Here is a 24719-nt window from a genome sequence, read left to right on the forward strand (position 1 = left end):
GTCAAGGCACTTACAGGTAACTCCAGACTTTGATCATCCTGGAGCTGATCAATGGGTGAGCCTTTGCCATTCTGGTTATTATTCTATCCATTTTTAAAATGTGTGAGACTTGAGAGGATTAGATTCTCCCTTAAGGGCTCTATACAGGACTTTCATAAAACTTGGCAGCCCTTTCTACATCATATTGATACCTTGCATATTGATGCTGAAAACCAATGAAACATTGAGTTGTTGACTCCCCCCCTTCCCCCCCCCCCTTTTAAATTATAAGTACTACTTATTATTCCACTCCCCCCCGCGCGTGTTGGTATGTTTCGTCTCTTGTGGTGTGAATGAGAAGCGTGAGAGGGCTATTGCATGTCAGGGAAGGGGAACTCACCCCCAATACACTGTCTTAATGTAGACATTGTCTACTGTAAAATGTTCATCACATTCTAATTACGTCCACTGGTTGATACCAGAACATCCTTGTCTCTTTTTTTCTGTACCCTTCCCTCAAATGGAAAAATCAATAAAAATAATTGAGAAATATTATTCTATCCATTTTGATGGTTGTTTTCCGTTTTCTTCCACGCGTCTGTTTTTTTTGTCCATTTTAAAGCATTGGAGATCATTGTAGATGAACAGCCTATAATTTTTTGCACCTGCGTTTAAGTTTTCTCCTCTCCAATCAACTTTTTAGTCAAACTACGCTGTTCTTCTGAACAATGTCTTGAACGTCCCATTTTCCTCAGGCTTTCAAAGAGAAAAGCATGTTCAACAGGTGCTGGCTTCATCCTTAAATAGGGGACACCTGATTCACACCTGTTTGTTCAACAAAACTGACAAACTCACTGAGTGAATGCCACACTACTATTATTGTGAACACCGCCTTTTCTACTTTTTTTTTACTAATAGCCCAATTTCATAGCCTTAAGAGTGTGCATATCATGAATGCTTGGTCTTGTTGGATTTGTGAGAATCTACTGAATCTACTGGTATCTTGTTTCCCATATAACAATAAGAAATATACTCAAAACCTGGATTAATCTTTTTAGTCACATAGCACTACTATTATTCTGAACACTACTGTATATATACGAGGTCTATTAGAAAAGAAAACAACCTTTTTATTTTTTCAAAAACTATATGGATTTGAATCACGTGTGATTGCGTCAGACAAGCTTGAACCCTCGTGCGCATGTGTGAGTTTTTTCACGCCTGTCGGTTGCGTCATTCGCCCTCGTCGGAATTCCTTTGTCTGACTTCTTCCTGAGAGACTGGCGCTTTGCTTGATCAAAATTTTTTCTGAAACTGTCAGGCACATCCAAGTGGACACCATTCGAGAAATTCAGACGGTTTTCGGTGAAAATTTTAACGGCTGATGAGAGATTATGGAGTGTTACTGTCGCTTTAAGGACTGCCCACGGAGCCGGACGATGCGGCGTGCCCCGAGCCGCCGTCGTCAGCCTGTTTCAAGCTGAAAACTTCCAAATTTAAGCCTCTGTTGACCCAGGATGTCATGAGATAACAGAGAAGTTTCAGAAGAGGTCGGGATCAGCAGTTTATCCAGACATTCCACTGTTAAAGGAGATTTTGTAATGAAAGACATGCGGACGGATTCGCGCGTCGGCACCCAGCCACTCATGGCGCGGCGCCACAGCAAAACACCTCCGTTGGAAGCATTACAGGACAAGTTTGAACCTGCCCAGCTGTTAAACAATTTCTCGGATACTCACTCGACTGAAAGCCATCGAAAACCGCCTGAATCTTATGAATGGTTATCAACACGGAGGTGTTTTTCTGTGGCGCCGCACCATGCACGGCTAGGTGCCGACGCGCGAATCTGTCTGCACGTCTTTCATTACAAAACCTCCGTTAACAGTGGAATGTCTGGATAAACTGCTGATCCCGACCTCTTCTGAAACTTCTCTGTTATCTCACGACGTCCTGGGTCAACAGAGGCTTAAATTTGGAAGTTTTCAGCTCGAAACAGGCTGACGACGGCGGCTCGGGGCACAGCGTCGCTGTCTGGCTCCGTGGGCAGTCCTTAAAGCGACAGTAACACTCCTTAATCTCTCATCAGCTGTTAAAATTTTCACAGAAAACCGTCTGAATTTCTCAAATGGTGTCCACTTGGATGTGCCTGACAGTTTCAGAAAAAATTTTGATCAAGCAAAGCGCCAGTCTCTCAGGAAGAAGTCAGACAAAGGAATTCCGACAAGGGGGGTTGACCAGTGCTCACTCAAAGCCTGCCCACAGGCGAATGACGCAACCGACAGGCATGAAAAAACTCACGCATGCGCACGAGGGTTCAAGCTTGTTTGACGTAATCGCACGTGATTCAAATCCATATAGTTTTTAAAAAAAATAGAAAGGTCAGTTTCTTTTCTAATAGACTTCGTATATATATATATATATATATATATATATATATATATATATATATATATATATATTTGAATTGCAGTATTCTAGACAGAGACCTCTGATGTTGTGCCTGAAACCTGTCACCTTTCCAATATGATGGTTACAGCGGACCAGTTTGGACTTTATCTTCCACATCTTATTCTGTTGTTCCTTCAACCCCTGGTACTTCTCAGTTTTCTCAGGCTCCTTCAATTCAATGTATTCATACAAGTTGCCTCAAGGCACTTCACATGGATAAGGTCGAACCTTACTAACCCAGCTAAGCAAGCACGTAGGTGACACTGATAAGGAAAAACTCCCTCTGGTGTGTTTTAAGGAAGAAACCTCAAGCAGACCAGACTCTGAGGGGTGATCAACTGCTTAGGACATTCTAATAGTAACAGAGATCAGATAAACAAAGTTCAAACAAAGAATCATCAAATATGAAAAACAAAATCAAGTACAAAATCAGATTCAACAGTCAAATTGTAGGTTGTTGTAAATGTTTTTTGGGCAGGAATCATGGGTAAGCATGCAGCTGGGCCTTCAGCTAGGGGTCCAGCAGGCGACAGCATCTCCAACAAAGAGAGAGAGAGCAGAATCAATCATCCGAACTAACAACACATAAAGTACTAGTTCCCAGTAGTAAACCAACAGAGTAGCACAGAGGTTATAATTGTGGTTGCTGGCAGCTAGTTCTTTGCTTCACTAACACACCCAGAATTTAGCTATAATGAAGCTGAAACCTGCTAAATTGTTAATGACACAAGTAGGAAGGAGAGGAAGTTTGATACTTCACAAGTAAGCTAGTCATACAAAAGGGAGAACAAATGAGTCTTTAATCTGCACCTGAATGACTCCAGAGAATCTGGCTATTTTACCTGAGCCGACAGATTCTTCCACAGAACACATGAAAAAAAAGAACCTCTGTGGCCTGCTGACTTCTTTTTAACCTGAGGGACACATAGAAGTCCTTTGTCCTGAGAAGGCAGAACATAGGCTGGTACGTAAGGTTTAATTAGGTCGGCCAGAAAGGGAGGCGTGAGTCTATGAAGGTTTTTATACATTTTTGTGTTTTTGTACAAAGGAAGGTGCCAAAGTAGAGATGAAAAGTAGAATGTGAATAAAATTACAAATCAGACACAAAGTGCTCATTTAAAAAAAACAGTGCTGGCATAAAACAAGGCAGCAGATTAAAGTTCACAATTTCAGCAAAGCCATCACTCCTGTCAAGGAACGTGAGTACATGTGGAGAAAATCGAGCACAAATAAGTAAATACCCACAGCAGGAAGTCAAAGCTTAGTGTCAAACGTATCCGGGAGCAGTGCTGCTTACTGACAGACTTACCGACACATGCAGAAGCCTCCGCTCTGAAGCCCGGCTGGCATCGGCACACAAAACTGCCGGGAGTGTTCACACACACGTTCCCCAGCTCACGATGACACTGTTCCACCAAACTGCACTCATTCACATCTACAGACAACCAAAAATAAAGGACGAGAAATAAAAAACTCCCAACAGACAGCCTTTTGGGAGTAAAAGCAATATTGTTGTAAAAAAAAAAAAAAAACTGACATAAGATTAAATAAAACACTTTTTCTTAAAACAAAAAAGGAAATAAAAGCTTGAAATATCAATGCTTTTACCAACTGAACAAAATTAATATGTTATAACTTTGTTGCCTTTAGCGCTTAATCTTTGTGTTTGAACTGTCCCACAGTGTTAAATGAACATTTTGATTAATTCATTATTCATATATTATTATCTCTTGTTTGTTGTCTTTGTGGAATGATGTATTATGGTGTAAAGCTATAATGTATTCAGGTCTGATCATCTGAAAAGGTTTGTTACATACTTTAATAAATAAAATGGATCTTTTTTTTTTTTTTACCTATGTTCTATTTATTTTTAATATAACATTGAGTAATGTCAAGTCTGTTCTTGTAATAATGCGTTAAGAAAGGGGTTAACAAAAATCCTTATTTGCTATGTACTAAAACATTCAGGGTGACTGGATTTTTCTGAACAGTACAGTAAATATTTGTGTAATGCAATATTTTTTTGCTTATATCCAGAATAATTTCTTGTTGTGCCACATGCAATTATTTGTTTTTAAAGTAGGCTGAGGTACAGAGGAGATGTACATTTGTGTTTTCTGAACTACGGCTGATGGATTGTACAATCACTAAACTTTTTATAATTTGGTTTGCATGTTTGATAATTCTTTGTTATACTTTCTTTGATCTTTGTTATTGTTATTATGGCCTAAGCAGTTAGGCACCCCTCTGAGTCTGGTCTGCTTGAGGTTTCTTCCTCAATAACTGCAGAAGGGAGTTTTTCCTTACCACTGTGGCCTACGTGCTCGCTCAGGGAGATTGGTAAGGGTTATCTCAGGCTTGTGAAGTGCTTTGGGGTGATGTAGAGTGCATCCGGAAAGTATTCACAGCGCTTCACCTTTTTCATATTTTGTTATTGCTATTCCAAAATTGGAGTCAATTTAATGGAGTAATTTTTTCCCTCAAAATTATACTCACAACACCTGATAATGACAACACGAAAAAAGTTTTTGTGAAATTTTTTGCAAATTTATTAAAAATAAAAACCTAAGAAATCACATGTACGAGGTCTATTAGAAAAGTATCCGACCTTATTATTTTTTTCAAAAACCATATGGATTTGAATCACGTGTGATTGCGTTAGACAAGCTTGAACCCTCGTGCGCATGCGTGAGTTTTTCCACGCCTGTCGGTTGCGTCATTCGCCTGTGAGCAGGCTTTGAGTGAGGAGTGGTCCAGCCCCCTCGTCGGATTTTCATTGTCAGGAAATGGTGGAATGATTTGGGCTTTTTTTCCATCAGAATTTTTTCAGAAACTGTTAGAGACTGGCAGCTGGAAACCATTAGAAAAATTTATCTGGCTTTCGGTGAAAATGTTACGGGCTTGGTAGAGAATAAGGAGTGTTACTGTTGCTTTAAGGATGGCCCCCAGCGGCTGTGGGGCACGCCGCGCTCCGAAGCCGCCATCGACAGGCTGAACGACCATTTCATTTCTAAACGGATGGCTGTCTGGATCCGTGACCATCGTGTGCCATTTCTGTGGTTATCACAAGAGCTGGACATCAACCATTTTCCGGCAGATTTCACTTTTAACAAGAGATTTTGTCATGGAAAGCCGAGCGGAGGCTTCGCGCGTCACGATGGATTCGCTACTGGAGCGAGACAAAACCACCTCCATTTTGGTCTCACAGGACGGCTTTGAGATGGCGTTCAGACAGCTGTCGGTGGTTTTTCCATCGAGTGATTATCCGAGAAATTGTGGATGTGCCTGGACATGCCAGAACATGTCCCGTGAGGCTTCATCACGGCGTTGCTGTGCGCCATGCGGCACCGCCGCGACGCGCGAAGCCTCGGCTCCTCTTTCCATGACAAAAACTCCTGTAACAGTGGAATGTGCCGTTCATTTCCAAACTGGACGCTGTGTTTTATCCGGGACACAGGAATTGTGAAAAGACGTGGACATCAGCACTTTTTCGGCACATTGAGACAGACGTGCGAAGGAATTCCGCGCGTTGCGGTGGTGCCGCATGGCGCACAGCAACGCCATGATGAAGCCTCACAGGACATGTTCTGGTATGTCCAGGCACATCCACAATTTCTCAGATAATCACTCGATGGAAAAACCACCGACAGCTGTCTGAACGCCATCTCAAAGCCGTCCTGTGAGACCAAAACGGAGGTGGTTTTGTCTCGCTCCAGTAGCGAATCCATCGTGACGCGCGAAGCCTCTGCTCGGCTTTCCATGACAAAATCTCTTGTTAAAAGTGAAATCTGCCGGAAAATGGTTGATAGCTCTTGTGATGACCAGAGAAATGGCACACGATCGTCACGGATCCAGACAGCCATCCGTTTGGAAATGAAATGGTCGTTCAGCCTGTCGATGGCGGCCTCGGAGCGCGGCGCGTCCCACAGCCGCTGGGGGCCGTCCTTAAAGCGACAGTAACACTCCTTATTCTCTACCAAGCCCGTAACATTTTCACCGAAAGCCAGATAAATTTTTCTAATGGTTTCCAGCTGCCAGTCTCTAACAGTTTCTGAAAAAATTCTGATGGAAAAAAAGCCCAAATCATTCCACCATTTCCTGACAATGAAAATCCGACGAGGGGGCTGGACCACTCCTCACTTAAAGCCTGCTCACAGGCGAATGACGCAACCGACAGGCGTGGAAAAACTCACACATGTGCACGAGGGTTCAAGCTTGTCTGACGCAATCACACGTGATTCAAATCCATATGGTTTTTGAAAAAAATAATAAGGTCGGATACTTTTCTAATAGACCTCGTACATACAATGAGGAAAATAAGTATTTGAACACCCTGCGATTTTGCAAGTTCTCCCACTTACAAATCATGGAGGGGTCTGAAATTTTCATCTTAGGTGCATGTCCACTGTGAGAGACATAATGTAAAAAAAAAGTAAAAAATCTGGAAATCACAATGTATGATTTTTTTAATAATTTATTTGTATTTTACTGCTGCAAATAAGTATTTGAACACCTGTGAAAATCAATGTTAATATTTGGTACAGTAGCCTTTGTTTGCTATTACAGAGGTCAAACGTTTCCTGTAGTTTTTCACCAGGTTTGCACACACTGCAGCAGGGATTTTGGTCCACTCCTCCATACAGATCTTCTCTAGATCTTTCAGGTTTGGAGCTTGCAGCTCCCTCCAAAGATTTTCTATTGAGTTCAGGTCTGGAGACTGGCCAGGCCACTCCAGGACCTTGAAATGCTTCTTACGGAGCCCCTCCTTAGTTGCCCTGGCTGTGTGTTTGGGGTCATTGTCATGCTGGAAGACCCAGCCATGACCTATCTTCAATGCTCTTACTGAGGGAAGGAAGTTGTTTGCCAAAATGTCGCAATACATGACCCCATCCATCCTCCCATCAATATGGTGCAGTCGACGTGTCCCCTTTGCAGAAGAGCACCCCCAGAGTATGATGTTTTCACCCCCATGCTTCATGGTTTGGATGGTTTTCTTGGGGTTGTTCTCATCCTCTTCTAAACATGGTAAGTGGAGTTGATTCCAAAAAGCTCTATTTTGGTCTCATCTGACCACATGACCTTCTCCCATGCCTCCCCTGGATCACCCAGATGGTCACTGGTGAACTTCAAACGGGCCTGGACATGTGCTAGCTTGAGCAGGGGGACCTTGCTGCCCTGAAGGATTTTAAACCATGACAGCGTCATGTGTTACTAATGTAATCTTTGTGACTGTGGTCCCAGCTCTCTTCAGGTCATTGACCAGGTCCTCCTGTGTAGTTCTAAGCTTTCTCAGAATCATCCTTACCCCACAAAGTGAGATCTTGCATGGAATCCCAGACCGCGGGAGACTGACAGTCATCTTGTGTTTCTTCCACTTTCTAATAAATAATCATAACAGTTGTTGTCTTCTACCAAGCTGCTTGCCTGTTGTCCTGTAGTCCATCCCAGCCTTGTGCAGGTCTACAGTTTTGTCCCTGGTGTCCTTAAACAGCTCTTTGGTCTTGGCTACGGTGGACAGGTTGGAGTGTGATTGATTGAGTGTGTGAACAGGTGTCTTTTATACAGGTAACAAGTTCAAACAGGTGCAATTAATACAGGTAAAGAGTGCAGAATAAGAGGGCTTCTTAAAGAAAATTTAACAGGTCTGTGTGAGCCAGAATTCTTGCTGATTGGCAGGTGTTCAAATACTTATTTGCAGCAGTAATATACATACAAATTATTAAAAAATCATACATTGTGATTTCCGGATTTTTTTTTTTTTTTTTTTTTTTATATTATATCTCTCACAGTGGACATGCACCTAAGATGAAAATTTCAGACCCCTCCATGATTTCTAAGTGGGAGAACTTGCAAAATCGCAGGGAGTTCAAATACTTATTTTCCTCACTAAGTATTCACACTCTTTGCTCAATACTTTGTTGATGCACGTTTGGCAGCAATTACTCAAGTCTTCTTGAATATGATGCCACAAGCTTGGTGCACCTATCTTTGGTCAGTTTTGCTCATTCCTCTTTGCAGCACCTCTCAAGCTCCATCAGGTTGGATGGGGAGTGTCAGTGCACAGCCATTTTCAGATCTCTCCAGAGATGTTTAATCAGATTCAGGTCTGGATTCTGGCTGGGCCACTCGAGGACATTCACAGAGTTGTCCTGAAACCATTCCTTTGATATCTTGGCTTTGTGCTTAAGGTCACTGTCCTCCTGAAAGATGAACTGTCGCCCCAGTCTGAGGTCAAGAGTGCTCTGGAGCAGGTTTTCATCCAGGATGTCTCTGTACATTGCTGCATTCATCTTTCCATCAATCCTGACTAGTCTCCCAGTTCCTGCTGCTGAAAAACACCCCCACAGCATGATGCTGCTACCACCATGCTTCACTGTAGAGATGGAGCCTGGGTTCCTCCAAACATGATGCCTGGCATTCACATCAAAGAGTTCAATCTTTGTCTCATCAGACCACGGAATTTTGTTTCTCACGGTTTGAGAGTTCTTCAGGTGCCTCTTGGCAAATTCCAGATGGGCTGACATGAGCTTTTTACTCAGGAGTGGCTTCCCTCTGGCCACTCTACCATGCAGGCCTGACTGGTGGATTGCTGCAGAAATGGTTGTCATTCTGGAAGGTTCTCCTTTCTCCACACAGCAATGCTGGAGCTCTGACAGAGTGACCATCAAGTTCTTGGTCACCTCCCTGACTAAGTCCTTTCTCCCTCTGAGACATGCGACCAGCTCTAGGAAGAGTCCCGGTGAATCTGAACTTCTTCCATTTACGGATGATGGAGGTCACTGTGCTCATAGGGACCTTTACAACAGCAGAAATGTTTCTGTACCCTTCCCCAGATTTGTGCCTTGAGACAATCCTTTCTCAGAGGTCTACAGACAATTCCTTGGTTTGTGCTCTGACATGCACTGTCAACTGTGGGACCTTATATGTAGACAGGGGTGTGTCTTTCCAAATCATGTCCATTGGTGGACCCCAAAGAAGCTGTAGAAACATCTCAAGGATGATCAGTGGAAACAGGATGCACCTGAGGATCAGTTTTGTGCTTCATGGCAAAGGCTATGAATACTAATGTACATATGATTTCTTAGTTTTTTATTTTTTTATAAATTTGCAAAAATAATAACAAAAAAAAACTTCTGTCACATTTTTTATGGGGTATTGCATGTAAAATTTAGTGGAAAAAATGATTTTCGTCCATTTTCAGAACATAACATAAAAAATATGTGGAAAAAGTGATGCGCTGTGAATGCTAGATACACTGTACGTTGTGATTTAGCACAATACAAATGACAGTCGAGATCCATGCAGTCTGACAGTGACGTCATAGATCACATGGGAAGCACATGCTGGCAGCCAATCAGAGTAGAGAGGTACAGTGACATGTGCTGGCTTGTCTCTCTCTGGCTCCTCCTCCAGTTTTGAGGAAAATGCACCGAAACCACAGCGTTTATGCGTAAATCTAAGATGTTTCTCATATATCATGTAAAAGCTAGCAAGAAATAAACAATTCTAAAATGAAAAACGCTGTTTTTGTAACCAGATAACACCTCTGTGATTTACAAAACACATCAACAATTTGGCAAATTGTCAAATTGTCTCACAAATTGGCAAATTGTCGCTCCCTGCGACAATTTACCAATTCCACAGACAGTGATATGATAACCACTTTGCAGCATATTTTTTTTAACTGCTCAGCAAATTGTCGCTCCCTGCGACAATTTACCAATTCCACAGACAGTGATATGATAACCACTTTGCAGCATATTTTTTTTAACTGCTCATGCCCCCCATGTGTCATGAAAAAATGCTGCCCCAGGCGTCTGTCCAGTTTTCCCATACCAAAAACCACGACTGTGTATGTACGCATGTATATAGAAGTTTGATACAAAAACTTTAAAATTTTAATCTCATCAGATGCAGTTCCACTGCACTGGTATTTTGTCACTGGACATCGGAATACCTGTGTCACATTTATTCTCACCAACACAGTCTTGTCCATTTGCAGCCACGACATAACCTGACAGACACGAGCAGACGAAGGAGCCAGCAGTGTTTGTGCATGTGGCTTCAGGCGGACAAGGCTTCAGGCCCGTCACTGTAGCCAGCGCACACTCATCGATATCTGAAAAAATGCACAGCACAGGTGCACTGTGACCAGACACAATCTACACGCACATAAACAATTACCATTACTACAAGCTTACATGGAGACAGAGATGCTGATACCTTGACAGCCTCTAGCACCCATCAGGTAACCATGGAGACAGCTACATGAGTAAGAACCAGGTGTGTTAATGCAGCTGGCATGAAACCCACAAGGTCCATGTTTCTCTGCGTCACACTCATCAACATCTGAGGACACAAAATACAATGTACAGAAAGAGAGGTCACTGTTTGCACAGAACTGGTTTTCTGTCATGCTGTTGTTTTTCTACTGTATGTTATCATGTGACATACTTCTAATTTGCGATATCTGGTTATCTGAGGCAACATTAAGTGTTGTCTCGGATTCCATTTTTTTCTTGTTGTTGTTGTTGACAAAAATGTAATCTCAGACTACTTGAGCATGTGACTGAGCTTAAACTCACACCCCAAACCGTTCACACATCACAATGCTTTGAAAGTGAATATGACTTTGGGTGAAAGGTCTCTTTAGCAATTTGCAGGAATTTTCAGTAAGTTTTGAATTTCAGCAAGAAGTCCTACTTCCAGTTGACCATGAAATTTGAGTTGCATCCTCTATGGATTTGATATAAGTGAACAGGTGTGTGTATACGTGTTACTTAAGAACAAGCTCTACTTCACTCGTGTTATTAACTTGCCCAAGGTGGGGCTGGTCTAGAGACAGCTGACACTGGAAATATGATTTCAAATATCATGTGAAAAGTTGGTAAACTCTGAATGGTTTAGCTTTGTGTTTCTCAAGCCATTACCGATTCTTGATACCAGATTGTCTATGGTTTCGCAAAAAAAAAAAATCTGATACTCAACAGGGGCTTGAAATTGGTGGTAAATGTGGCCTTAAAGAACACGGATTAGGAAAGTCTTAAATATGTTTAAAATTCGTGATTAAAACAAAAAAGTGACCATTCAGATTTCATCAACACATTCTCACTCTCAACGTGTCACATTTTTTACCCAATGTCAGTATGTGATGAGTTGGCTAGGTCCTTCATGTCATGGCAACATGGTGGCTTTGTGGTGAGCACTGTTGCCTCACAGCAAGAAGTATCATGGGATCGATTCCCACCTGTGGCCTTTCTGTGTGGAGTTTGTATTTTCTCCCCGTGTGTTTGCGTGGGTTTCCTCCGGGTGCTCCGGTTTCCTCCCACATTTAAAGACATGCAGGTTAGGTGGATTGAAAATTTTATAATTGCCCAGGCCTCCCTTGCAAAAGAGATCTTGATCTCAATGGGACTAACCTATAAATAAAGGTTAAATTTAGTGACTCAAAGAGATCCCTAACCTTAACTATGACCATAAACATAAATCAAGTATAAGTGAATGCTCCCTGATGACTTGGACGTGAAGCAGATAACTCTGTGTGCTGTCAGAGAGAAATGACGCTACTATAAAAAAATACATTTCACTGCTTGTCACCAAATGGCTCCAAGGGGCCTGTTAACTCATCACACAATGATGCAGCATGGCACTGTGTTATGACTGGGAGCCAGGAACAAGTCAACTCAAACCCCAAAGCAGGTAGCCAGGACTCAGACTAGGAGTTTCAAAAACTAATGTGCTGTTATTATCCAAGGTGATCCAGTGAACAACAAACAAGACAATGTGCATAAAAAGTGCGGGAACCAGGAGTTGGATTAACAAAAAGGCTGGAACATCACGGAGACAGGAGACACCAAAAATACTTACAGAACGAAGGGCAACAAGGAGACATCAAACACTCATCACAAAATCGACAACAATACAACAGACCTGCATCCAAACAGAAACCAAGGAAAGGACACAAGTGCAAGTCTAACATCTTATCAGAATGTTGAACAACAGTTCAGAGCAACATGTCAAAGTCTAACATTTGACCAATCGAAATCATGGAAGAATATAAAAGAAAACCAGAACCGGAGCAAACATAAGCCGGGTCTCGAGGGGCTTGAACAGACAAGTGCCGCCCACAGTTGGCCGGCAACAAGGCCACCGTACGTGACGGGGGAGGAGGCGAGAAGGGGCGGTGTCTCACCACACTCTCGCAGACACAACAAGAAACACACGCACACACACTGACCCCGAGGGACAGACACGCGCGCCACACACTCACATGCAGGACACGGGAAGATAAAGCAGGACAGAAAGACATGGGGATGGGTAATCACACAAAAAGAACCCCAAAACAACCCAACTGAACCGAACCCCAACAACAAAGGGTGAGTAGAAAACTAAATAACAATAAGCAATAAAACTGCAGACAAGACAAATATACACATGGAAATAAAAGACAAGCACGGAGGTGAATGAAGTAAGAACAAACATCAAAAATAATAATAATCATGCATGACAATCAAACCCAAAAACATGATCAAAACCACTACCAAAAATATAACAGAACAAAAACGAGGGACTAAGAATAAACCGATGTACAAATGAAATTGGTGGAACGACGCCGGGGTTAAGGCTGGCGACAGACCTATTCACAAAACACGGATGATACACAAGACACAGGGGACAGACGGAGGCAACGTGCAAGACACCAACACACAGACTACCGGGAACAGGTGCACACAAAGGAACACACACAAACACGAACCAGGAGTGTACATACTCATACTCCAAATACACACAAGGACCTGGTGCATGCCCACACACACATGCACGCACACACCCACGTACACACACACACACGCGCGCATGCACACACATACACACACACACACACACACACACACACACATGCTGGAGGCAGGGGAGCAGAGGTGCACAGGACAGATCACACATGGATGTCAAACACCAGATGAACATGCATACACACACATACCAGACATAAACCAGATACCACACACAAACGCACACACAAAAAGGATACAGAGACACATCCCAGCACACACACACAGTGGTGGGCACAGATAACCAAAAAATTAACTTCGATAACAGATAATCAGATAACTGAAAAGTTATCTTTGATAAAGATAAAACGATAAACCACCCAAAAATGTATCAAAAGTTACAGATAACTGATAAATTCCAGTATTGCCTCTGGTACATTTGCAACTACTAATAAACTGAATTTGAGTTTTAACACCACGATCACTTCTGGTAGCATCAAAAGCGACAACAAACCCAAACAATGAGCCCACACTTCTGTCCTTGAGCGTCTTGCCCCTACTGGAAGCTCTTGTTTACTACACAGCTTCCAGCACAGAAGCAAGCTGAGAGCAGCCATAAAGCCCAGCTCTCTACCCAATCACAATGCTCCGATCAGGCGGAGGTCTTGGAAAATAAAGCAATGCTGATTTATGGTTTTGATTTATAAATAACATTAATACCGATAGAATAACTCCATTAATGTCAATTCTGTCATTTGTACAAAGTTAAAATATAACATATATCTTTTAATGTTGAATAATGCACTAATTCTGAGGTTTTGTAACACAGACAGATCGCAAAGGATTCTGGGTAAAATGTGCCTCTGCTAAACACTGATTTTTTTTTTTTTTTTTGTAAAAACAGGCATTTGTACGGAGTCCTGGAAGTGTCATCACAAAATGTTTTGCATGTGGAGAGAATGTGCGCACGTTTTATGATGTTGTGTGAACGTTTTATTATATGAGGTCTGTTAGAAAAGTTTCCGACCTTTTTATTTTTTTCAAAAACCCAATGGATTTGAATCACGTGTGTTTGCATGAGCAAACCTTGAACCTTCGTGCGCATGTGTGAACTTTGCCACGCCTGTCGATTGCATCATTTTCTGGTAGGCAGCCTTTGTGTGAGGTGTGTATCGTGCGCAGGCGTTTTGTCATTCCAAGAAAAATGGCGGAACGAGTGGAGCAGCGCTACTGCATCAAATTTTGCCAAAAACTGGGCGACAGCCAGGTGGAAACCATTCGGAAGATTCAGACGGCTTTTGGTGATGATGCTATGGGCGTCACACAAATTAAAGAGTGGTACAACTGGTTTAAAGCTCCTTTGACTGCGGAAGATAGAGTGGTTTCTTCTTAAAGCAGCTCTTCTCTGTTTTGCAGAGGGTAGAACTACACATCAGCTACGGAACATTTAACAGGTAGGTGCTCAACTGATTTTAAGTTTTATAAGTATTTGTAGCTGTTCAGCTTTATTTATCACGTTATCGGTCTGAAAATTATCGGACAAAAATTTATCGCAAGATAATTAGTCCGATAATGGTTTTTAAAGTTATTTTAAAAAATAATCTCATAATGAAAACATTATCTTCGATAATTATCGGTTATCGGATTATCGGAACTGTGCCCACCACTGCACACACACACACACACACACACACACACACACACACACACACACACACACACACGTCAGAGGCAGGGGAGCAGAGGTGCACACGACAGATCACACACAAATGTCAAACACCACACGAACACGCATACACACATATACCAGACACAGACATAAACCAGGTACCATGCACAAACGCACACACAAAAAGGATACAGAGACACATCCCAGCACGCACACACACACACACACACACACACACATAAAAGGGCGGAATGCCACACGGGAGACAGAGCTGACATGCAAATACAGCACAGAAACCACTACAAACACATGATCAGACAGACCCACAACACACTGACCACGAGCAGATATGTGAAGAGTTGGGTGTGAGAATGTGTAGATTTAACTGGTGCAGATTGGGGGGGGTAGTCATGTTGGTGAAAGGGGACAATCAGGTACAATATGAAGCGGGAGAATCGTATCATAAGAACTTTACATAAGCAGGTGTAATTAGCAATAATAGGTTACAATGGTATGCAATCAGATTAAAATAGGTAATGTTATGGAAAGTTTAGCTATGATTTTTGAAAACTGGGCCTGATTTCTTCAATTCTGAAATAGAGATTGAAATCAGTGTCAAAAATCAGTAATTGGAGATGGGTTCTAAGGTGCAACTCCTTCAGGTTGCTATTTTTAAATCTCAAAACTCAAATGAAGAGTTTTGTTGCAAATCACGATAACTTGAAAACCACATTTTTTTAGTTGAAGCCAACATCCACTTGCTTAGCGTGCAAAATAATAAAGAATTTGAACACACCAATTTTTATTTTATTTCCGTAAATCTGTGCATGTACTTGGACTTGCAGCATTTTGCATCTAAACTCCTTCTCACCATGACACTCTGCTGCTCCCTTCAGAGTGAAGCCCACAGTGCACGTGCAGTCATCTCCATCTTTCACCATGTAGGACAGACAACCACAGCCTAAGTCGCTCTTCAGCACCACCTGGTTCCCTGGACAACGGGGTGCAAGGCTGGGGTGCGAGGAAACCGTGGCAGTTAAAGAAACTGCCGCTGTTCCAGAACAAACGCCAACATCAGGACAGGAAGACAAACGAAAAGAAAAAGCAGCACAAGCAAAAAGAACTTACACGTGGTCATGGTGAAGACTGGCGTAGTCACACTGAGATTTCCAACAGCATTCTCAATCACTTGGTTCTAAAACAGCAAAAAAAAAAGTTTCAAATCCATCAAGGACTGCCGACATTTCTAAAAGTTCTTTGCGCAGATTTTTATCTCAACAAAGGAGGTTATGAATTTCATACACATCCACCAGTTTGTATATTCATGAATAAATTGTGCAAATTTTCATAAATCATGGTGTTAGAAACACATTAAGAGAGCTCTATTTCTGGTTGATATCCCTCACTGACAAAAGCTGCTTTGGTACAAGTGCTTGTTACATTCCGATAACATGTCAAGGAATTGTAGGCAGTTTCCTGAAAAATGTGTGAAGAGTTGATTTCAGAATGCAGGCATAAACTTTTGAAAGTGGCAGTGTCTAGGTTTGTTAATCAAGGGCCATAATTGTGCCAAAATGTTTCAATCTTGAACAGTATTACAATATGTGTATTACCAACCTATAACATGGAACTGTACCAAGTTTCCCAAAGTTCCTACTAAAAATGTGTGAAGAGTTGATTTCGGAATGCAGGCATAAACTCATGAAAGTGGCAGTGTCTAGGTTTGTTAATCAAGGGCCATAATTCTGCCAAAATGTTTCAATCTTGAACAGTATTACAATATGTGTATTACCAACCTATAACATGGAACTGTACCAAGTTTCACAAAATTCCTACTAAAAATGTGTGAAGAGTTGATTTCAGAATACAGGCATAAAGTCATGAAAGTGGCAGTGTCTAGGTTTGTTAATCAAGGGCCATAATTCTGCCAAAATGTTTCAGTCTTGAACAGTATTACAATATGTGTATTACCAACCTATAACATGGAACTTTTTCTGTAATTGTTGTATGGCTCTTGCCTTACAATATAAAGCGCCTTGGGGCGACTGTTTGTTGTGACTTGACGCTATATAAATAAATAAATTTGATTTGATTTGATATTCCGTTTGTTAGCTTACAAGCTATAGTTACGTTGCGCTAGATGAATTGTTTTCGGTTTAGATTGAGTCAGATTTATTTTCAGTCAGTTTTAGATTGTTTCAGGTAGGTTTTCCTGGAGCTGCACTCACTTTGGTTTTGACTAGGTTGGCTTTGTGTTTTTTGTTGTTGTTGTTTTACAACACAGACATTGTTTATTCAAGTATGGCAGTGGTAGGTCCATGACCTATACGGGATCTAGGCGCTCCCGCCATCACGAGCCTCCCAGCTGACTGGGTTATAGCAGTGAGTAGATGGGACTCATTAGCATTGTTAAGGCGGTCAATCTAGGGGAAGGAAAACCCTGATGTTAAACCCCCAGCCTGGGTTACTGCCCCCGTGCCTCCGAGGAAGGTTCTTTAGCCAGAGGCTAGGAGAAGGTCACTCTGATGTAAAACCTACAGCCTGGTGGTCACCACAGCCATCTCAGCTTGTCTGTGCCACTGTGGAGTGCCACCTTGCCTAAAGAGAGGAATTGGTGTGCGCGAGCTGACCCCCACTTTAAGCAACGAGCGCAGGCGGGAAGGAAAGCCCTGCAGCGATGGGAAGAGGCGAAAACAGCAGGTGCATGATGGCACTGGGAGCTGCAGTCTCAATCCTGCATGCAGGCGGCTCAGGAGCTATGGTCGTTTGATTGCTGACCCGAGACAACAGCATCATCCGGCAGGGCCCTGGGTGACCAAGCAGCCCTGTTTAGGGATAGCCCTGCTTGCTCCACATGGAGACAGACCTAGAAAAGGTGGTCTAAACATGGCTTGTCTCACAAGACCCGGTTGGCTCACCGCTGCCAACGGGCATCACTACACGCGGTGCGAAAAGAAAAACAGAGAACCTGAAAATTGCGTGCTGGAATGTACGCACGATGGACTCAGACAATAGCGATCGTCCTCGAAGACGCTCAGCCTTAGTTGCCAAAGAGCTAGCAAGGCTTGACACAGACACTGCTGCACTCAGCGAGGTGGGCTTTGCAGACCAAGGGTCACTCACGAGGAAGGCACAGGCTACACACTGTTCTGGTCAGGGAAGGCTAAAGAAGATCTTCGACTCTCAGGGGTCGGGTTCATGATTAAGAGCGCCATAGCACATAGGTTACACAGTTTGCCAGCTGGACATTCTGACTGACTCATGTCACTCCGGCTCCCCATCAACAACAAGGATTTTGCCACTATTGTTAGTGTGTATGCCCCAACCATGCAGGCCGACATCAGAGTTAAGGAGGCTTTCTATAGCGATCTGCACAACCTTCTACAGCACGTCGACACCCAGGACAAGCTCCTCATCATGGGAGATTTCAACGCCAGAGTGGGCCACGACTCTGATGAGGACGTGCTAGGGAAACATGGCATAGGCAACTGTAACGACAATGGCCGCCTGCTGCTGGAGTTCTGCTCATGACTTGACGATCACCAACAGCCTGTTCCAACAGAAAGAGAGATTCAAAGCAACCTGGAGACACCCACGTTCCAAACACTGGCACCTTCTGGACTACGTTCTGACGCGACAGCGTGATAGAAGAGACGTACTACATACTAGGGTGATGCCTAGTGCGGATTGCTATACGGATCATCGCTTGGTCCGTTCCAAGACTGCTTTCACTTTCAAGCCCCCTCCTAAGAAGAAAGGCCCACAGTTTAAGAAGCTACAAGTCCACAAGCCGCAAGACATAGACACAAAAATGGAGTTCCAGGCCAAACTAGAGGAGAGACTGGGTGGAGAAGAAGGCCTGGCTGACGACCCTGAACAACAGTGGATGAGATTAAAGACCATCCTTCAGGAGACGGCAGCAGAAGTAGTGGGCTTCTCAGCCAAGAAAAATAAAGACTGGTTTGATGAGTCTGATGCTAAACCTGATGACCACTCTGCCAAGACAGCTTACAGAAATGCCTGCTCCACACTGCAAAGCAAGTTCTGCATAATGCAGAACGACTAGCTTTTGCAGAGAAGACACAACAGCATGCCAATGCCGGAGATATGCACTCCTTTTATGAAGCCCTTAAGACCATCCATGGGCCAGCACATCAAGTGCAAGTACCCCTGCGCTCCTCAGACGGCTCCACCCTTCTGACGGACAAGGAAACCATTATGCAGCGTTGGTCAGAACACTTTGAAAACCTCTCCAGTGACAAGCGCACTGTGCAAGAGTCATCAATCGAGAAGATTCCCCAGGTGGAGGTGAAATGGGAACTTGATGACCCCCCAACACTTGAAGAGATCCGAAAGGCCACCACGCAGCTGAATCCAGGGAAGTCTCCTGGCATAGATGGCATCCCAGCAGAGGTGTACCAAAATGGAGGTGAGGCAGTCCTCGACAAGCTTCAGATTCTCTTCTCCAGTTGCTGGGAAAAGGAAATGGTTCCACATGACCTTCGGGATGCGGTTATTGTCTCCCTGTACAAGAACAAGGGCGACAAGTCCGACTATTCTAATTACCGGGGCATCACTCTCCTCTCAATAGCAGGTAAGATTTTGGCTCGAGTGCTGCTCAACAGGCTTACCCCTACCATAGCGCATGAAAATACTCCCGAGAGTCAGTGCGGATTTCGGGCCAACAGGGGAACCACCGACATGATCTTCGTCCTGAGACAGATCCAGGAGAAGTGCAGAGAACAGAACATGGCCCTTTATGCAGCCTTCATAGACCTAACCAAGGCTTTTGACACGGTCAGTCGTGAGGGTTTGTGGAAGATTCTTGCACACCTTGGCTGCCCTCCAAAGCTCCTCACCATCATCCGCCAGCTGCATGAAGACCAGATGGGACAAGTGAAGTACAACGGGACTCTGTCCGGCAGCTTCCCCATCTCAAATGGCGTCAAACAAGGTTGCATCCTCGCGCCCACTCTGTTCTCCATCTTCTTCAGCATGATGCTTCGTGAGGCCAAAGAAGACTTGACAGACGGCATCTATATCCGCTTCAGAACCGACGGAAGTCTGTTTAACTTGCAGCGCCTTCTGTCCCACACTAAGATCACAGAACAGCTAATCATGGAGCTGCTCTTCGCAGATGACTGCGCCCTCGTCGCCCATACGGAGCAAGCCTTGCAGCACATTGTCAACTGTTTTGCTGAAGCAGCAAGAGCCTTCGGCCTCACCATCAGTCTGAGAAAGACAGAAGTGCTATATCAACCGGTCCCCCATACAGCATATACCCCACCCCAAATCAACATCGAGGGTACCAGCCTGAATGCAGTAGAGCACTTCACGTATCTCGGTAGTGTTATCTCAAACGACGCATCTGTTGCCAAGGACCTAGACAGTCGCCTTGCCAAGGCCAGCAGTTCTTTTGGTCGACTGTCAAAGAAAGTCTGGCAGAATCATGCACTGTGCCTTTCCACAAAAGTGTAGGTCTACAGAGCCATTGTGGTCCCTACCCTCCTGTATGGAGCTGAAACCTGGGTTCTGTATCGCCAGCAGATCAGATTACTGGAACGCTTTCATCAGCGTTGTCTCCGAAACATCTTCGGGATCAAGTGGCAGGACTACGTCTCAAATGAGGACATCCTTACCAGAGCCAAATTGCCCAGCATGGAGTCTATTATACTCAAACAACAGCTTCGTTGGGCAGGTCACGTAGCCAGGATGGATGATACACGCATGCCAAAATTAATTCTCTTTGGCGAGCTCAAGGAAGGGAGACGAAACCAAGGGGCCCCCAAAAAGCGCTATAAGGACCAGCTGAAGAAACAGCTCTCCCTTACAGGCATTCAGCATCAGTCATGGCAGCATTTAGCTACAGATAGACTCAGCTGGCGTTCCAGCATCAAATCCGCCAGCCTGAAGTTTGAGGCAGAAAGAAGTGAGGCCTCACGCCAGAAGCGTCAAAGACAGAAAGAGCGGGCAGCAGCACAAGCCCAGCCTACTCAAGTGTTCATTTGCCCCAAGTGTAACAGGTCTTGTGCATCCCGCATCGGACTTTTCAGCCACCAGAGGGCTTGTAGAAAATAAACTAAAAAAAAAAAGGCCTTCCCACTATCCTCGCAAGCGAGGAAACTGCCAACAACATGGAACTGTACCAAGTTTCCCAAAATTCCTACTAAAAATGTGTGAAGAGTTGATTTCAGAATGCAGGCATAAACTCATGAAAGTGGCAGTGTCTAGGTTTGTTAATCAAGGGTCATAATTCTGCCAAAATGTTTCAATCTTGAACAGTATTACAATATGTGTATTACTAACCTATAACATGGAACTGTACCAAGTTTCCCAAAATTCCTACTAAAAATGTCTGAAGAGTTGATTTTAGAATGCAGGCAAAAACTCATGAAAGTGGCAGTGTCTAGGTTTGTTAATCAAGGGCCATAATTCTGCCAAAGTGTTTCAATCTTGAACAGTATTACAATATGTGTATTACCAACCTATAAAATGGAACTGTACCACGTTTCCCAAAATTCCTACTAAAAATGTGTGAAGAGTTGATTTCAGAATGCAGGAACCCACTCACGAAACTTGTTAATCAAGGACTATAACTCTGGTAAAATGGACGCAACTCAAACGATATGATAATATGCATATTACCAACCTAAAACAAGGACTTGTAGGAAGTTTCATGAAATTCCTCCTAAAAGTTTGAGAGGAGTTGATTTCAAAATACATAGAATAGTTTTGGGATGACCGGATGGACAGTCAGACAGAAATAGCCACAACATAATCCCCCTTCGGGCCTTCTGCCAGCAGGGAATAAAGACCCAGGGCCTCTCAGTCACTGACCTGGCTTGTGGTTTGCACCTCGTTGTGTTTCGAGACTTCATTTTCATTTCCCTCAGAGTTGCTCAGAGGTTCGGCCACTGAAACCACCAACAGGACTGGCAGCAGCGTGCACAGCTGAGCCATCATCTGAATCAGTGAGGAAGGCAGGAGGTTAATTGAACTGCTGCCGATCCCTCAGTCAAGGAGGGCAGAGGGACTAACAGATTGAGGTAATTACTGAAGAGGTGAAGGAATCTGGTCAAATTCTACTCCAATAGATTTTGATGAGAGCAGAGACCGTGTGCCGTGGAGGATTTTAGTCCAATCAAGTGCTGCACCAGCTCACTTCACCAATTTGCATTGGATTTCTTCATATAGAGCAGAGGAATTATTCTGTTTGGAAGGAAAACTTGCAGATTGTACACCCTCAATGACATGATTGACCATCTCTGTCCTTAATCAGTGGCACACAAAACAAGAGCAATTACAGATTTTTGATGTCCGCCAATCCGAATCCGGATCCCCTCCAAAATTCAGTGGGGTCTTCCATGCCTTAATAGCTATCTCTGTTCCAAATTTGGTGCGAATCCCTGAAGTAGTTTTGATGTAATCCTTCAAAGCCTATATAAAGTTAAATCTTGATCCAGAATCCGGATCACCTCCAAAATTTAATGGAGTCTTCCATGGCCTAATATCTATCTGTGGTGAACATTTCAGCAAAATCCATGCAGTAGTTTTGACGTAATCCTGCTAACAGGCAGACAAACAAATAAACACTGATGATTTTATTATGTCCTTGGCGGACATAATAATCATTTCGTAGCTCATAACCCATTTGCTCTCCAAATTTGGCTGATGAAACCAATCTCTCATTGCTCCTAAAATCACAGAGAAATTACCTACAGCTGCAGGTTGTCTCGTGCGTGTCGCGTGGTGGAGAACGCATTTGGAATCTTGTCTCAAAGATCATTATTTATAATATACGAGGTGTATTAGATAAGAAACCGACACATATATTTTTTTTTAACTATATGGATTTGAATGATGTGCGATTACACCAATCATGCTTGAACCCTCGTGCGCATGCGTGAGTTTTTTCACGCGTGTTGGTGACGTCATTTCCCTGTGGGCAGGGCTTGAGTGAGATGTGGCGTGAAAAAACTCTCGCATGCCCACGAGGGTTCAAGCATGTCTGATGTAATCACACGTGATTCAAATCCATATGGTTTTTGAAAAAATAATAAGGTCGGATACTTTTCTAACAGACCTCGTATATTGTAATGGATTGGTAAAACAGTTGCATTTTCATTCCTTCTCATGAGTTAGATCATGTATTATGTTTATTATAAATGTAACATCTTATCATAATCTAATTTCAGGTTCTGATGCCCTGCGCGCAATGACACGCATTGACACACAGTGTTTTCAAATAGATTGCGCAATGTGCACGACCAGCTCACGCAAGTGGCATGAAATTAATGCAAACCACAAATTTAGAATTTTTCAAAGTATTCTTTGTGTACTGGCACGCAGTTTACAGTTTACGACCTCTTTACTCATTGGCACGCAGGGATCAAATTGGTGCAAGTGTCAAATCAAGCGTGTTACAACTGTACCCGGTCTCCCCTACAACAGTGCCCGTCTCAGTGGGGAATCATGAGGAAGCCTGTAATTATTCCAGCTGTCAACCCCCACAACTTCAAGTAAAGAACAAAAGAAGCAGTTTTAGCTGTAACTATTGTGGATATACATTACAGAAAACAGAATTTTAACTAATTCCTCTTAAATGTTGAAGAAGCTTACACACTTTGTACAGCGGGTTTTTGAAAAACCTTTGCAAGAAAAAAAAGTTCACTGAAATCGAGCAGCAGCGTTTATCAGCGTTAAAAAAAAATAACAAATACATGTTAACATTCTTACCAGTTCGCGTGAACCAAAGAACGGCTGTTGTATTTCCAGATGCCAGGATCTGCTTCCTATCTTCTCCAGATGATTTCCAGCTCTCTGAGAAACTCCACCTCCTCCTGTCGGGGAATTCTGCACTTCCCATTCCACAAATCCCACACCGGGAACCCCGAAGGTTCCCATGATATCATAAACCAGATAGCCAGGAAGCTAACTAGGACACGCGCTCGACAAGCAAGCTAAACAATTCAGCTAGTAAAATAAAAGGACAAAACGACTAAACTGTAAGAAAAAAATAAGACGTAAATTCAGACAGGAGTAAATATACTACATGAACAAATGCTTCGTCTCTGATATTTTATTCAAACTCTTCATTTTGTAGTGTTTCCATTAACTATAGATAAAATAATCAGATTACATTCTTAAATACAGGAGTATGCAAATTCTGTGCCAAATGCAAATATTTTTCATTTTCATTCTCTAAGGTAAAATTTCTTTTAAAGCAGGGATCTCAAACTGGTGATTACTAGAGGTGGGCAATACCAGGAATTTTGGTATTGATCCGATACCAAATAAATACAGGCCCAGTATCACCGATATAGATAACTGATACCGATACTTTTGTCATATTTAAGCTTCATAGAGCCAAAGGATCCAAAAGACCTAGGATAGAATTTTGCCAAACATTGTATGTGACAATAAAATACTTTATTATCACAATCAATGTTTTTGTTTAAAAAATATCACTCAACACAACTTAAAATCTACTGAGGTAGAGGGCTGACAAACCACAATACAAGGGTGCACTGCTCCGTGTTGTGTGACACAGCGCAGTGCTGCTCTTACAGACAGAGAATAGACTTTGATGAATCTGCGTGTGCAGCAGTCAGTGCGTGCGGGAGAGAAAAAAGCGTGAGTATTGATCTTTTTACACAAGGATCGTTCAATATCAATATCAGCATTGGTATCGATATTATCAATATTAGAATCGATCCGCCTGCCTCTAGTGATTACAGGGCTGGACAAGGCCTGTCAGCCCCTGTTTCAGGCCGTGTCCACACAAATACAAAACGATCTTTGATTTCAAATGGTGTTCTGGTGTCAGGGCTCATCACTTTCCTACACTCAGC

The 24719-nt window shown here is 43.0% G+C and overlaps 1 protein-coding gene and 1 long non-coding RNA gene across 2 annotated transcripts in view; both read right to left on the reverse strand.

Annotated features, from left to right (window-relative positions):
• The window catches only part of LOC117518074 (fibulin-2-like), a 52325-nt gene extending 28553 nt beyond the window's left edge, over positions 1–23772 (reverse strand). The window contains exons 1-7 of the mRNA XM_034179140.1: positions 23605–23772; positions 21706–21831; positions 15997–16063; positions 15740–15919; positions 10651–10776; positions 10406–10546; positions 3737–3862 (exon numbers count right to left, since the gene is read on the reverse strand). Of these exons, the coding sequence (XP_034035031.1) occupies positions 3737–3862; positions 10406–10546; positions 10651–10776; positions 15740–15919; positions 15997–16063; positions 21706–21831; positions 23605–23772 (934 nt within the window). The remainder of the gene's footprint in view (positions 1–3736; positions 3863–10405; positions 10547–10650; positions 10777–15739; positions 15920–15996; positions 16064–21705; positions 21832–23604) is intronic.
• Positions 23773–24065: 293 nt separating this feature from the next.
• LOC117518522 lies at positions 24066–24719 on the reverse strand. Its single transcript, XR_004563006.1, has 2 exons — positions 24604–24719; positions 24066–24115 (listed from the first exon to the last, which is right to left on the reverse strand). It is a non-coding gene; the product is annotated as an uncharacterized LOC117518522 (long non-coding RNA).

Source organism: Thalassophryne amazonica, chromosome 10 (genome assembly GCF_902500255.1).
Source record: "Thalassophryne amazonica chromosome 10, fThaAma1.1, whole genome shotgun sequence".
In the NCBI taxonomy this organism is placed as follows: domain Eukaryota; kingdom Metazoa; phylum Chordata; class Actinopteri; order Batrachoidiformes; family Batrachoididae; genus Thalassophryne; species Thalassophryne amazonica.